This window comes from Rhincodon typus, chromosome 2 (assembly GCF_021869965.1).
Source record: "Rhincodon typus isolate 14 chromosome 2, sRhiTyp1.1, whole genome shotgun sequence".
In the NCBI taxonomy this organism is placed as follows: Eukaryota; Metazoa; Chordata; class Chondrichthyes; order Orectolobiformes; family Rhincodontidae; genus Rhincodon; species Rhincodon typus.
In genome coordinates, this window is record NC_063333.1 from 93,063,125 (window position 1) to 93,079,497 (window position 16,373).

General features: G+C 40.6%; 1 protein-coding gene across 1 annotated transcript in view; it reads left to right on the forward strand.

The window, feature by feature from the left end:
• LOC125485510 (zinc finger CW-type PWWP domain protein 2-like) overlaps positions 1-16,373 on the forward strand; it is a 142,987-nt gene that overhangs the window by 12,848 nt on the left and 113,766 nt on the right. The window contains exon 2 of the mRNA XM_048608573.1: positions 1,271-1,592. Coding sequence (XP_048464530.1) covers positions 1,294-1,592 — 299 coding nt within the window. The 5' untranslated portion in view covers positions 1,271-1,293. The remainder of the gene's footprint in view (positions 1-1,270; positions 1,593-16,373) is intronic.

Consider the following 16,373-nt stretch of genomic DNA (forward strand, 5'->3'; position numbering starts at 1 on the left):
TGCCTCGCACATCTCCTTTAAACTCTTCCCCTCTCACCAATACTCTTTATCTGGGTGAGATACTTTTTGGAGGGTCGTGCTTCCACACTGTAGGGATTCTATGAGGGGCCTTGTCAAATGCTTCAGTAAAGTTTATGTAGACAACATCCACTGCCCCAGCTTCATCAATCTCCTCATGAAAATAAATTGTTTAGTTCTAACTCTGTGGAAATTGTGTCATCTGTGATTTTTAATTACTGTAGGAAATACCATGTGGCTGTACATTTAATGGTGTTCCTATTGTTCATCGTCTCTGTCTCAAAGCCCACCAAGCTCTATACTGACTTAAGGTGGTCACCACATGCTCAGTACCTGCAAGATATCAGTGCTGCCCAGGAATGTCATGAAATGTTCTGAGGAAGGGTCACTTGACTCAAAACGTTAACTCTGATTTCTGTCCACAGATGCTGCCAGACCTGCTGAGCTTTTTCAGCAATTTCTATTTTTGTCTCAAAAGAAAATCTCTCCAGTAGAAAAGGATTATTGGTTCTTAAACATTACAAAGTTGAAGTTGAACTTTTGGAGAAATGATTAAATATCATTATGCTAGGCTGTTGTGGTGATGTTTGCTATTTCAACATTATAACTTAAAGAGTGTTCAAATTATTTGAAAGGAATATATCTTTGAGGATGCACAATCAAGAATACAATGAAAATGGAATTGTTTAGAAAGTAAGAAGATGACAAGAAATGATATACATTTAATATTGTTGAATGAAGATGAATGAATGAAAATCTGAAATTTTTCTGTGATATGTTTCATTGTAATGCAACGCATTTGGAAATGTTGTTTTCTCAAGGGTGCAGGCATTTTGGAAATAACTATCCATGTTTAAGGACAATTCAGGGAAACTAGAAGAGATAGAATTATTTGGACAATTGCTGGATTGGAAAGGATCATCTGATTTGTTCAGTAGTATAAGGTTGTGATCCCCTTGGTAACTACTGAAGTTAAATATGTGCTGTAAGCCACTGGCTTTTTTTTACTGGAATCAAGTGATCTTTGAGCATATAAGCATACCTTTCATGGAGATAAGAAATAGGGTTTTTTGCCACACAATGGAATGCAAGGATTGAAGTTCTTTACTAATATGGTTTGTTTAATACGTTGCTCCCCAAATCATTCTTCTAAGCTTTATTTTGGCCTCCTATTTAGGCTCAGCCATTTAGTAGGTGGCTGCTGACAGTTTTCTTTTATTAATATTTGATAAATTCATTTTGATTTTTCAAGGTACTTCAGAGTGGTCTTATAAAATGGAAGACAAAGTCAAAGATCTTGTTGCTAGAGGATTTTACAGAGACAAGATATGGATTCAGTGTGAGAATGAAAAATGCTTGAAGTGGAGACTTCTAACAAATAATGATGCAGCACTTGTGGATTCAAGCAAGCCTTGGTACTGTCACATGAACAGTGACTCTTGGTTTAATTGTTGTTCTGTGCCTGAAGAGAGATACCCTGAGGAATCTGTATTCCACAAGTGTGGACAGAAGTTTGTCTACTCGCAACTTCCGTTGGGAAGCCTGGTTTTAGCCAAAGTGTCAGGATGGCCCAGGTAAGATATAACCTTACAGTAAGAAATATTTTATTAAAGTTGCATTTATATGCACAGTGCATCTGATTACAATGCGTTAATGGTATCAAATATGTTTCCTATAATGCTCAAATAAAAGCAAAATACTGTGGAGACTGGAAACCTAACTAAAATCATAAAATGCTGGAGAAACTAAGCAGGCTTGACAGCGTTTGTGGAGAGAGAAACATGGTTAATGTTCTGAGTTTGTTATGACTTCTTGAACTGAATTTTTCCAGCACTTTGTTTTAATTCCATTAATGTCGATTTGATAACAATACAGCTAACTAGGTACTGAAAATCTGGCATAGATGGCAATGCAATATGATAAATTTCACAGTGTTTGTAAAATTAATGAAAAATGAACGTGTGAGAGAGCTGCATTCAACTGTGTGAAGGTACTTGTCATCATATTGCTTGCAATTCTGTGTAATTTTCAAAGAAATGCATGTTTTTCACTGATACCAGAAGTGTAGAGGTTCCAATTTGAAACAGAAAATGAATTCAGCATTTAATTGACACACATATATAAGTGCACCATGAAGCATCAATAAATCTTTCGTTGCTTAATGAAATGTTGAAATTTGGATGTGGGGGATGTGAGTGCAGTTGAACTGCATTGTAATTTCTTAGATCTATACCAATAAGTTAGTTCTGTTGTTAAACAAAAAGTGTTGCATTTTTTCACAAATACCAATAATTCAAAATCTGATCCATCGATGAGCTGTGAGATGTAAAAATAGGATATTGATTACTCAGTGGTTAAGCTCTTTTACCTTCAGAAGAAGTACAAAACACTTGATAATGATTTGACAGTTTGGGAGGCGCACTGCCCAATGGAAATTTTGACCTCAAACAGAACACAGGTATTCCTATAGTAGTTTTATTTGAAAGCAAAACATATAGTCAGTGGGATTTTTTACTTTATACTCAAGCTGACATTTTTTTTGCACAGTTATCCTTTTGAAGAATTTCACTCTCCTAATAAGTGCCAGCTATTGATAGAATCATAGAATCCCGACAGTGTGGAAATAGGCCATTCGGCCCAACAAGTCCACACTGCCCCTCCGAAGAGCATCCCAGCCAGACCAATTCCCCTACCCCCTATTATTCAGCATTTTAGAAGAAGCATTGAGCTATGAGGAATTCGATTGCAAAGCACAAAATAAATTGGCAGAAGTAACAATTAAGAACTAGTGCTAGATTAAAGAAATCCAAAACGAATGTTTGAGGTGGAGGTAGCTATCATTGTTTTTAGGGTATACTAATATTATCTTGCACTAAGATCAAACTGCATTTATCTATTGCATTTGGCAACCTCTGGTCATTCCAAAGAATTTTACATGAAGACATTTTGAAATGAATTCATTCTTATAATGTAGGAAATGCAGCAGCCAATTTGCATACACAAGGCTTATGTAATTAACAATTTAATAATGGCTAGATAATCTGCAGCCTTTGATTATGTGTGGCATTGAGGAGCCCCATCAAAACTGAAGGCAATGAGACCCAAGGGGAAATCTCTCCACAGGTTAAAGTCATACCTAGCACAAGGGAAGATGTTGAGGCTGTTGTCAGTCATCTCAGGCACAGGACATCACCACAGGAGTTCTTCAGGATAGTGCTTTAGGGTAAACTATCTTTAGGTAATTCATCAATGACCTTCCTTCTGTCATAAGGGCAGAGGTGGAGATGTTTGTTGATGATTGCAGTGTTCAGCATCATTTGTGACTTTTCAAATACTGAAGCATTCCATGTCAAATATTCAAGCTTGAACTGATTGGTGACAATTAACATTCATGTCACACAATTGCTAGCAGTAACCATCTCCAAGAGGAGGGAATCCAATGAACACCTGTTGACCTTTCTTTATTGTCACCTAGTTGAAAATCCTGAAACTCCCTTTCTAGTGGCACTATGGGTGTATCCACACTTCAAAGATTGCAGAAGTTCAAGAAAGCAGCTCACCACCACCTCTTCAAGGGCACTTAGGGATGGACATTAAAGCTGTCCTAATCAATAATGCCCACATCCCATGAATAAATGAAAAGAAAGTGGAAGTAGCAATATTGATAAAATACACAATCACAGCAGTGGAAAATGGGATGTCAACAAGAGTTTTCAAATCATTGAAGTGCTATATGTTGAAACTCTGGCGTAGAAATTTGTTTGCACAGCCCGTGCAAAAATGATGGCTCCAGAGGCTGACTTCTGCTTCCCCAAGACATGATGTGCCACTGCATGTGAAGCATTACTAAAGGTGGTAAGTGCTTATAGTGCATCCCCTCCTGAAGCCAAAGATCTTGATTTGATCAAATCCTGATGTCACACAGCCAGATCACAGGTCGAGGCCACAACTTTGTGCATCTCTGTGAAAAAAAAATCAGGTGTTCTGAAATAGGATGGGACCTCAACTTGTGTTAATTAATGAGATTTTACACAAGTTGCTGGTGTGGTATTTTGAGACTAACTTGATTTAGCCACAGTTATTGGAAATAGTATGCTGCAAAAAAATGAGCGGCAGGTCAGGAGATTGGAATGCATATAAAAAACAGTAAGAAATGACTGAAAAATAAAGGAGAGAGAAATTAGAGTATGAGAATATGAGCTAGAAATATAAAAAACAATACAAGTTTCCACAGGTTTACCATTTTCTGAGTGAAAAGATTTCTCCTCATGTCAGACTTTTGCAATTCAAAGAGTGACCCATTGTTCTAGACATGCCCCAACCAGGAGAAACATCATCCCTGTATTCAGTCTGTTAAGCTTTGTCAAAATTTTATATTTGTTCAATGAAATACTATTTCATTCTTCTGAATTCCAATGAATTTTATTTGACTGAATCTTGTCTCACACGACCATCCCAGAAATTAGTCTGGTGGATCTTTGCTGTACTCTCTCTAAGGCAAATATATCCCTCCTCAAGTAGGGGACCAAATCTGCATACAATACTTGAGATGTGGCCTCATCAAGCCTCATTACAACTGCAGTAAGACTTCTTTGCTGCTGTACTCAAATCCTCTTGTAATGGAAGCCAACATACCTTCCTAACTGTTTGCTGCAGGTACATGCTTACTTTTATTTACTGTTGTATAAGGACGACCAGTTTCCTTTGTACATCAACATTTCCCAATCTATCACTACTTAAGTAATACTCTGCCATTATGTTTTTCATGCCAAAGTGGATAACTTCATACTTATCCACATTACTGTGTAACTGTTACCTATTTATCCACTCACTCAAGTTGTCAAAATCATCTTGAAGGCTCTTTACATCCTCCTCACCACTTACAATCCCACCTAGTTTTGTATCAACCACAAACTAGAAAATATTTGAAATTTGACAACTCCAAAATAACCCATTTATTCCTTTTTTATTTCCTGTCTGCCAACCAATTCTCAATCCTGGCCAATTTATTACCTGAGTACTAAGCCTGGAAATGTTACTCTGGTTTGTCTCTGATGCAACACAGTGATCAGCCAGTGCAACTTAACTGATTACCACAACTGACCCTCCTAATAACAGAGCCCAACACAACTCTATTCCACCACCATCCCTTTGATCCACTACCCTCTCCAACCTCACCTCGCTGTCCACTGACCCAACACTGTCCCCCTGACTTGACCCAATTACCATCAAACCTGATGTGACCAATTAGTGACCTGATTTGACTCTCCCTGTGAGCCAACTATGTAGTCATATAACTCACGCAGTCACACATGAATTCACTTGCACACCCAACCACTCACTAGCTGACCCACTGGGTGGAGACAGAGAATGGACTGCTTACGCCTCATAGGGACATTTGAAAAATAATCAAGTCTCTAACACCCCAACAAGAAAATATGATGTGGTAGCAGTTGAAACCAGCAAAGAATAACCCAAAAGCAGCAAGCATTTAAGAAAGGCTGCAAAAGTTGCAAACCACAGAATTACTTTGACGGCAGATCCAAGTGGAAGAAAGAAAATATTTTGAACTTGTGATGGAGCAGCTCAGGAGCAGAATCAGTGCCCCACAATGGAAAACAACAGCAGAGCTTCAAACAGGTATAATTCCAGGGTGTCACGGGAACACGGAATCAGCGCTACCACTTCCAGGGCCAATCTTGAAGGCCGAAGGCCCACAAATAGCACAACTGGAAGGAACATTTTTTCAGGTTTTGAACAGCCTCCTTGTTAAACAAAAAAGGACAAGAAAGATCAGGTCAGTACTCTTCTATGAAATTGGCATTTCATAGTAAATTCAAGATGATGAGTTGACCAGAAAAGATGTTGATAACACGTCACCTTCATGTAAGGAAGTTCTGCAAGGCTTTGATGCATATTTAGCATCCATAGAACTTGATCATTGGATAAGCTAAATTTAACAATTGGAGGTAGGGACTAGGGAAGTCTATTGATGTCTTTATCAACAACCTATACGGATTAACAAGATAGTGTACAATTGGCAATCTATGTATGATGAATGAATATCGAATCACTTGTTCATCAGGATGATGAATGAGGCATTATCTGATTTATTGCAATCTAAAGAGGATTTAAAACTTGTGAAGGTAGGACAGTTTGCAAGGTAGATCAAGATCTAAAAACAATATTGGGTGATAGAATGTGGCAAATCCAAGTATCCATGGAAGAAGCCAAGTAAGTATGTGCAATTTATAGGTCCAAGAGCAGAAAACACGCTGAAGCAAAAACTTCCAAGAAACGGAGAAGTATGCCACCTGCTATTTTGAAATACTTTAGATGCAGTGGGAACAAGCCACATAAGCGAGATGACTCCCCAGCAAATGGAGCTGAATGCTATAATTGTCACAAACTTGATAATTTTAAAATATGCAGACATTCTAAAACTGCAAAATGTGAAGGTTTAAAGCAAAAATTTTAATCACAATTAGATCCAAGAAATAGGAGATTCATAGCCACAGACAGTGGTTCCTAGAAGAGATCAAATGATCCAGACAGTAAATACTGATTAGTCAATCTTGATGCAGCGGGACATTCCACTGAGTTTAAATTTGATACTGGAGAAGACGTTTGTATACTGTGTGACAAGTTAAAATGGCTCAAAACAGATCACGTTAACCTTCTTCAATCAAACTGCAAGTTCCAGACAATTTGAAAGTAAGAGGTCATCACGACAAGGTAAAAAAAAAAGCAGAGAAGTATTTGAACCATTTTATATTTTACAGAATCAAGAATCTTCACTTTTCAGCAGAAAATGATGATTGAAATCGATCTACAAGATAGATATAAAGTTGCTGAGGAAGAAAGCAATAAAAATTTAAAGAAGAATTTCCTAAATTATTGTCAAGACTAGGTAAATTAAAGAAAACAATGATACCATACTACAGTAAGACAAATGCAAAACTAATTTTTCATTTTCCTCCAAGAAAGGTAACAAAACCACTAATGGACAAAGTGAAGGCAGAAATGTAAAGAATGCAATGATAGGATAATTTCACCTATCACAGTACCTGCTAAATGGTGCTCAGGGTATGGTCACTTTTCCTCATTCAAATGGGGATATTAGGATGTCTGTGGACTCAACTCAACAAAGTAATATAATGTGAATGAAATCCATCCACTGTCATGCGTTGATGATAGACTAGCTAAATTTATGAAGAGTAAAATGTTCACAATGAATATGGTTTTTTTCACAGGGTCGGGGAATTCAAAACTAGAAAGATTTAAAAGGGACATGAGGGGCAATGTTTTAATGCAGAGGGTGGTATGGAACGAGCTGCCACAGGAAGTGGTGCAGTCTTGTAACAACATTTAAAACGCATCTGGTTGGGTACATGATTAGGAAGGGTTTAGAGGGATATGGGTCAAATGATGGCAAATGGGACTAGATTGTTTAGGATATCTAGTTGGCACGGACAAGTTGGACCGAAGGGTCTGTTTCTGTGCTGTGTAACTCTGACTCTGACAATATTAGACACTAACAATGGTTTTAGCAAGTACCTTTAGTTCAATAAATTTGGAGTTTATAGCTGAAATAGAAGCAAATGCATTTTCTGTGAGGCAAAACACTTACAAGCATCATTGAAAAAATTGGAAGATATTAGAGAAGCTCAAAATGGAAGTGAAGGATGTGTCCTGATTGGAAGTCTGCCTGCGTGGTCAGCATACATCGCTAACAGCTCTATCAAAAAAAACTTTGAGCAACAGAAATTTGATTTGATTTGCTTTATTTGATATTGTCACTTGAACCGAGATGCAGTCAAAAGTGTATAATGTCATCATACTGTGGTGCCATCATGGATTACAGAATAAATTACTGAATAAATTGTATAAGTTGTAAAATACTGAATAAATTGGTATTAAATTGATGTCACTGAAACTGAAACAGCTTCAAAAGTTCATCTTTCCCTCTCTGTATTCTTTACCCTCTCTACTCATCTAGTCACCGCCATCCCAACATCGTCCCTGGGGTCCTGGCAATGTGCTCCATTCCTGCCGCCACCGGCGCCATCCCACCACCTCCAAGCTGGAGACAGTCATGCTGCACCGATCCTGCACTTCCTCCAACACTGGACTTTGACTGACAGGTCCTGGCTCTGAGTTGACCGACGAGGTCCTGGCTCGTTTTCCGACGCTGTCACTAAAGATGGAGTGGGGATGGAGATAAGTGGGGCCTCCCATGGGAAGACATCAGAAGGAGACCGCAGGGCACCTAAAACCAGAAAAAAAGTAAGCGAGCTACCAAGCTGGAAAGACAACAGTGAAGCCTTGTGAATGAGGCAAAACCTGCCGCGTGAGCCCATGAGTGGCTGAGCCCTGCAGTGAGGAGCCAAACGCTGCCATCCCCACCACCGCCATCTTGAAACTTATCTCATGATTATTGATGATTTGCTGTTTTTAATGAAAGATTGTATTCAGCACTTACAATTGCACTCAGAACTAGTATTTTTTAAAAGATTACATCAAGGTCACCTTGGAATATCAAAAGGTTAAGCAAAAACCCAATAGTCAATTTGGTGGCCAGGGATTACACTTTCTATTGAAGACATGATTTCCAACTGTCACATCTGTGCTATCAATCATCAAGAACAGAAAGAATCTTTACTGTTGCTCTCATTTCCAACAAGGTCTTGGGACGGGTTAGGAATGTTAGGAAAGCAAAAATATGTCATTATCATCAACTGTTACTGAAGGTGAATTGAGGTAGATCATTTGCACAGAATCACAATGGATGCAGTGATAAAATTATTAAAACAAATCTATTCAATTCAGTTCATTTCATTGAGTTCCCAACATGTTTGAATCTGATAATGAACCATAGTTTTACAAATAAGAAATTTAGAGAATTTACCAAAGAATATAGGTTCATATATCAATGTTTGCTGACACTTCCAATCTGATGATGGTTGCTAACTGTGCAAGCTCTCTGCTGATTATTTCCGAATGTGGTGTGCAATATGAAGCGTATTTTTTTTCAAGTTTGAATAATGATCCTACTTTGTTTAAAACTTTATTTTTATTAACCGATATACTCCTTCTTCAAAATTATTGTTTGTTAGGTGTTTACAACTCTTCATTGAAATACATTTATCAGAAATCCCTGCTCCTGCACATGCTGTTGGGTGGCAGTAAATTCAGCCAAAATTACACCCGTTGTATTAGCAACATATTGTATGATTGGATTTCCTCACATTTTCTTAATCTAAGAGAGAAACCAACTAGAAACTTCAATCACTGCCATTGAATGCAGAAGTTACAAATTCTTCAGTCATAGGAAAGAATATTGATCCAAGGTGAATAATAGGCAGGAACTTGAGAAAATAGAACAGCTGAGAATGTGGAACCCCGACAAGATATTCAGAGGATAAATCTGAGAGCCTTAGTTTCCATGAACAGAATATCAATTAAAATGTGGATATACTATTCTGCCATTGAAGAAGAGTGGAGACCCACTGAAAACCAACCAAATATCTAAGAAATGCACACTTAAATTGAAAGAAGGGAAAGTGTACCAAACTGTCAACCTCAGAAACAAATCCATTTGTAATCGAAGAGTTATGAAACAGTCTTACAGACTAATCCCGTAATGTTTGAGACTTTGGGACGAGGTGGTGGAAACGTAGATAACAGGAACAAAGTCTCAGGGAATGATATGGAGTAATGGGGTAACGGCATGCATTTAAGAGACTATAACAATGGTATAAGGTCACATGAGGAGACACTTGAAGCTTGTGCAGACTCAAAACAGTGGATTTGGAAAGCCTGTTAATAAATAGTTCTTGTTAAAATAAATCAGGCTACTGTAGTAGAGTCATTTGAAAGACAATCAGGCTTCTATTATCTCAAAAGATTTTCAAATAACTCTCACTAGATTTACTCTTGAAAAGGTGTATTGACCAATCTCTGCTACAGACCAGGTCAGATGCCCCGGCTCAAGAAGCACAAAGAGACCCAGGCATAGAAATGTTCACTGCTGACTGGAAGATTTGGACTCTCATACAGCAGAAGAGTTGATGATACAAGCAAGAATTAACTATTAACCTTGTACATTCACTCACTGAATGTTAAAGACTGACAAATCACCAGGCCTGATAATCTACATCCCAGAATACTAGAGGAAATGGCCTTGGAAATGTTCGATGCCTTGTGGTCATCTTCCAAAATGCTGTATATTCTGGAGCAGTCCATACAGACTGGAAGGTGAAAAATGTAACCCTACTATTTAAAAAAAAGGGAGAGAGAGAAAAACAGAGATTTACAGACCAGTTAGCCTAACATCAGTAGTGGGTAAGATGGGAGTCTATCATTAAAGATATGATAGAACATTTGAAAAACATTGACAGATTGTACAAAGTTAGCATGGGTTTATTAAAGGCAAATCATGCTTGACAAATATACCGGAATATTTTGAATGTGTAACTAATAGAACATAAGGGAGAACCATTGTATGTGGTGTATTTGAATTTTCAGAAGGTTTTCATTTAGGTCCTGTGAGTGGAATATAATGGCATGGATTGAGAATTGTTTGACACACAGGAAATAAAGTGGAAATAAATTGGTCTTTTTCCAGGTGGCAGGCAGTGACTAGTGGGGTATAGCAAGGATCAGTGCTGGGGCCCAGATATTCATATTTATAAATTATCTGCATGAGGGAACCAGGTGCAACATTTCCAGGTTTTTTGCTGACACAAAATTGATCAGGATTGTGAGGGGGATGAAAGGAGGCCTCTATGCGACCGGGTGTGACATCAAGGAGTCTTGGCAAAATTGGAATCAATGGGAACCTGGGGGCAAACTCTCTGGTGGTTAGAGTTATACCTGACACATAGGAAGTTGGTTGTGGTTGCTGGAGGTCAGTCATCTCAGCTCCAGGACATCTCTGCAGGAGTTCCTCAGGGTAGCGTCCTCGGCCCAACCATCTTCAGATGCTTCATGAAAGACCTTCCCTCCGTTATAAGATGGGGATGTTCACCAATGATTTCACAATGTTCTGCATCATTTGTGACTTCTCAGACATGAAGCAGTCCATGTACAAATGCAGTAAGATCTGGACTATGTCCAGGTTTGGACTGACAAGTGGCAAGTAACATTCGCGCCACACAAACGCTTGGCAATGACCATCACCAATAAGAGACAATCTAATCACCACTCCTTGGCATTCAATGGTGTTACCGTCAGTGAATCCACCACTGTCAACATCCTGGGGTTTATCATTGACTAGAAATTCAACTGGACTGACGCACATACATGCAGTGGCTACAAGAGCAGGTCAGAGGCTAGGAATACTGCAGTAACATTTCCTGACTTCCCAAAGCCTGTCCACAATCTACAAGGCACAAGTGAGGAGTGTGATGGAAGAGTACCCAGTTGCCTGGATGAGAATAGCTGCAACAACACTCAAGGAGCTTGACACCATCCAGGACAAAGCAGCCCGTTTGATTAGCAGTACATCATAAGCATTCACTCCCTCCACCACTGACCCTCAGTAGCAGCATATCTACAAGACACACTGCAGAAATTCACCAAAGATCGTTAGACAACACCTACCAAACCTATGGCCACTTCCATCTAGAAGGACAGGGGCAACAGATATATCAGAAAACTACCACCATCATGTTCCCCTCCAAGACACTCACTATCCTGACTTGGAAATATATCACTGTTCCTTCACTGTCGCTCCATCAAAATCCTGGAATTCCCTCCCATATGGCGTTGTGGGTCAACCCACAGCAGGTGAACTGCAGCGGTTCAAGAACGCAGCTCACCACCATCTTCTCAAGAGCAAGTAGGGACAGGCAATAAATGCTGGCTATCCAGCAACACCCACATCCTAAAAATGAATAAATAAAAATAAAACTGCACCAAGGTCGTTATCCCGTCACCAAATCACCCTTTATTTACACATGCACAGCACATGGGCTGTGACTAGCCAGCTCTTAGCCAGTCCCTGGACTGAACAAACCTTTTGAATCTCCTGTCTATATCTGTCAGTCAGGGCTCCATGAATTGCCCAGGTTAACAGCGCTGATCAAGAATCTCATACTTGTTGAGATCCACCTGACCCTCATTCCAATCACTTCATCCCACTCCCACTAAGTCTAGGGAAGTAGGCCTGTTATTTTTCTCGCCCTAGGTCCAGTTACTCTGACTGTGATTTGGATACGGGCGGAGTGTACCGGAGTATAGCCCGTCTATTGTGCCCAGAGAGTCCCAGGAGAGTTTCTTCCTCTTTCTCAAGTGATAGTGGTATTGAGGCTGCATCCATCTTGGACTTGGAGGTTTCTTTGACGCTAGATGGAGCGGGAGAACCTATGGTTTCTGACAGCCTTTCTGGCTGTTTTGAGGTGCCAGGTATGTTTTGCTCATGCTCTGTTTGCAAGGTAGAACTTTTCATGTGATCCACATGTTTGTTCAGGACTCCCTCACATACCCAAACTTTGTATGTCTTGGGAACTGAGCTCACATCAACCTTGCCTCATAACCATGCAGGGCCATTTCTGTGGTTTCGACACCAAATTTCGTCCCCTGAAGTAAACTGTTTCTCTTGCTTAGAAGAGGCATGTGATCAGCATTGCCACTTCTGCTGCCAGTTTAGCCTCCATCCCAGGTCCAGGAAGATCAGATTTAACCTGGTGTGAATTCTTCTCCAATTAGCAACTCTGGAGGAGCTATCCCTGCAGCTGCATGAGGGGTGGTCCTATATTCAAATAGGAACAGGGACAGTTTGGTATCGAGCAAAGCTGTAGGATGTTTCTTTAAACCTACCGTCAACATTTTGACTGCTTTTTCTGCCAGACCATTGAATGATGGATGGTATGAAGATGTCTGAACTTGCCGAATGCCGTTAGACTTTAAGAAATACTCAAAATCTCTGGTAGTAAATAACACCTCATTGTCCATGACGAATACATCTGGGAGTCTGTGTATTGCGAATGATGCTCGCAGCTTTCAATCATCATCTTTGAGTTTGCAGAATAAACTCTATGCATGTCAAACCATTTTGAATGGGCATCCATGATGGCCAAGAGCATTGAACCCATGAAAGGACCAGCACAGTCAACATGTAAATGAGTTCAGGGTTTACCCAGTCATCCCCATGAATGTGGGGTAGCTGCTGGTGGTAATTTTTGTCCTTGTTGGCATCTGGGCATTGCTCCACCAACGCAGCTATGTTGGCATCCAATCCTGGCCACCAGAGATAACATCTTACCAGTATTTTCATTTTGGAAAGCCCTCGATGACCCTGGTGGAGTTCAGCCAGTATCTAGCAGCGACCTTCAGTCGTGACAATCACTGTTGCTCACCATAGTATTATGCCGTTCTCTACAGTGATCTGGTCTCATCAGGTCCACAAAAATTTCAATCTGGTTGTGATGACCCTTTCATTTCCCCCATCATCATGAGCTGTTTTAGTTTTGGCAGGACGGGATCTTTTTGTGTCCACTGTTGGATATTGTTAGCGGTGAATGGAAGAGCGTCCAGAAAGTTTAAAACCAGAAAGGACTCTTCCAGGGGAGGTACCATTGGTGATGTATCTGTCAGCAGAAAGTGGCTCAAGGTATCTGCATTTGCCACTTGACCCCCAGAATGATGTTCCAACTTGTGATTTTACGCACTGAGAATAAGGGTCTACCGCTGAATTCGATTTAAAGCTGTGGGCAGCACAGCCTTGAATTCTTTAAGTAGCCCCAGTAGAGGTTTGTGGTGGGTTACTATAATAAACTTGTATCTGTAAAAGGTACTGGTGGAACTTTCTCACACCAAAGACAACTGTCAAACCTTCCTTCTCTACCTGGGCATATTTACTTTCGGCATCAACCAAAATGTGGGAAGCATGTGTTATTGGGCGTTACTCCCAGTTGGGCCACCGGTGAGCCAACGCTTCCCCGATACCGTACAGGGCGGTATCACATATCAGCATCATCTCTCACTTGGGATCATAGTGGGCCAACACCTTAGATGATGATAGCTGCTTCACTTCCCTAAAGACTGCTTTTTGGCTATGTGACCATTTCCAAGGTTGACCCTTTTTCAATAACAGGTTGTAAGTGCCAAGATGGATGCCAGGTTACATATAAATTTTCTGTAATAATTCACCAACCCAAGGAAACAGTCTGGTACAGATGTGGGAGCCAGGGCACCTTTGATTGCCTTCACTTAATCTTTCAACAGGTGTAACCCAGTCTTGTCGACTCTGTATCCAAGTAGGTCACTTGGGGTGCTTCGAATACACACTTTTCCCTTCTAGAGCGTATGCCCATCTAGCAGAAACATTTAAACACTATGTCCAAGTTCTCCAAGTGCTCTTTATTGATCTTCCCGGTTGTTAGCATGTCACCCAGATAAATGGCAACCTGAGGTAGACCTTGTAAAATGTTCTCCATTGTCCACTGGAAAAGGGCGCAGGCTGATGATAACCCAAATGGCAGTCTTGTATATGGGTACAAACCCTTATGGGTATTAATTGTGGCATACTTCTGGGACACGTGGCTCATGTCCAGTTTCGTGAAGTATAGACCCCTGCATGTTTTGTGTCCAAGTCCTCTGTGTGAGGGATTGGGTATTTATCCAGCTGTGAGAAGCAGTTTATCATTTGCTTAAAACTCCACAAAGGCAAACTGATCCTTCAGCCTTAACAATCTGTATGACACATAAGGCAAATGGCGTTAGGTAGGCCTTGCAAAATCACAGAATTGCTTCCTGGTCAACATGCAAGATAGCTTTTGGCTTCTTTGATAGGCCCTAGACATTCCTGAAAAAAGTCTGGGTATTTAATTAGGAGTTCACAGACAACCATTTTTTTAATCAAAAAATGTTGAGTCAATCAAGGTAAATCTTTGTCAACCAATTCCTCTCCATCGAACTTGGGCCTGAGGCTTTTACTGCAATCAGTCGTAACTGCACCAACTGCTTCTGCCAAGAGCCCAGAAACGAAGTTGGATCCTGAATCACTAATGGTTCCCTGGTATACGTTCTCAGTGTGGCTGAGGTCTTGCACGAACTTAAGCGTTGGAGTCCAGAGCGAATCTTGTTAAAGACTGGTTCTGCAATCACTGATACAGCTGTGCTGGTATCAACCTCCATAAGAACTGGGTGATCATTTAAACAGATATTTATTTTGATTGGTTTTGTTTTGGATGTTGCTAAGCAATTTAACTGTTCCAAACCAGCTGTAGGTGGACTTTCCAGGGTATGGACTCTCCTGAGTACCGGCCTATGTGTTCTGTTACTCAAGTCAGGCCTCATAGCAATCCTTTGCTGTCTCGAGTTTGCGTACCGGCAGCCACTACAATGACTTGCCTGTCCAAATCCTGAAGAACATTTTAGCCATTTGGCCAGGGCTTGGCTTTGTTTTGCGGCTTTGCTGTGGGCTGACCTAGGATCCCTTTGCTCAGATATGCTCTGCGTGAGGCTCTGCAATTGCCTACATTCAAGTGGTGTTCCTCAAACTCAGTTGGACAAGTGAGGATGTCCATTTCCCTTGGGATATCCTGTAGCTCACATCCTCCACTTGCCACATTTTCTAATGACAAAGCCAGTTGTAGTGCCTGTTTGAAATCCAGCTGGGTTTCAGCTGCAGGTGCTTTTACATGGTTACGTCATTATACTCCAGTATCCCAGTCTACCTCGCTTCCCTACAATTTTCCTACTGACGTAACAGATCTATAGCGGATGCCATATCCATAGCCCTGCACTCATCTCTGCACAACAAAGACACCTATGTCAAACTCCTGCTTATTGACTGCAGCTCTGCCTTCAACACCATTACCCCCTCCATTACCTTGGTCTTGGCTCCACACTCTGCAACCGGATCCTCAGCTTTTTGATCCACAGACCGCAATCAGTGAAGATAAGTAAATGCACCTCCTCCACAATGACACTCAACACTGGAGCTCCCCAAGGATGTGTCCTCAGCTCCCTACTGTACTCTGTACACCCATGACTGTTTTGCCAAATTCCAAACAAACGCCATCTACAACTTCGCTGATGACACCAGCATAGTGGGATGGATATCTAACAACAACGAGTCAAAATACAGAAGGGAGATAGAGGACTTGGTGATGTGGTCCAATGAAAACAACCTCTCTCCCAATGTCGGCAAAACTAAAGAACTGATCATTGACTTGAGAAAGAAAGGAGGAGAACACATTCCCACCTGCATCAATGGAGCTGAGGTTGAGAGGTTGGAGAGCATCAAGTTCTTCAGAGTGACGATAACCAACAATCTGTCCTGGACTTCCATCGTAGATGTGACAGTCAAGAAGGCAGAACAACACATCTTCTTACTTAGGCGGTTC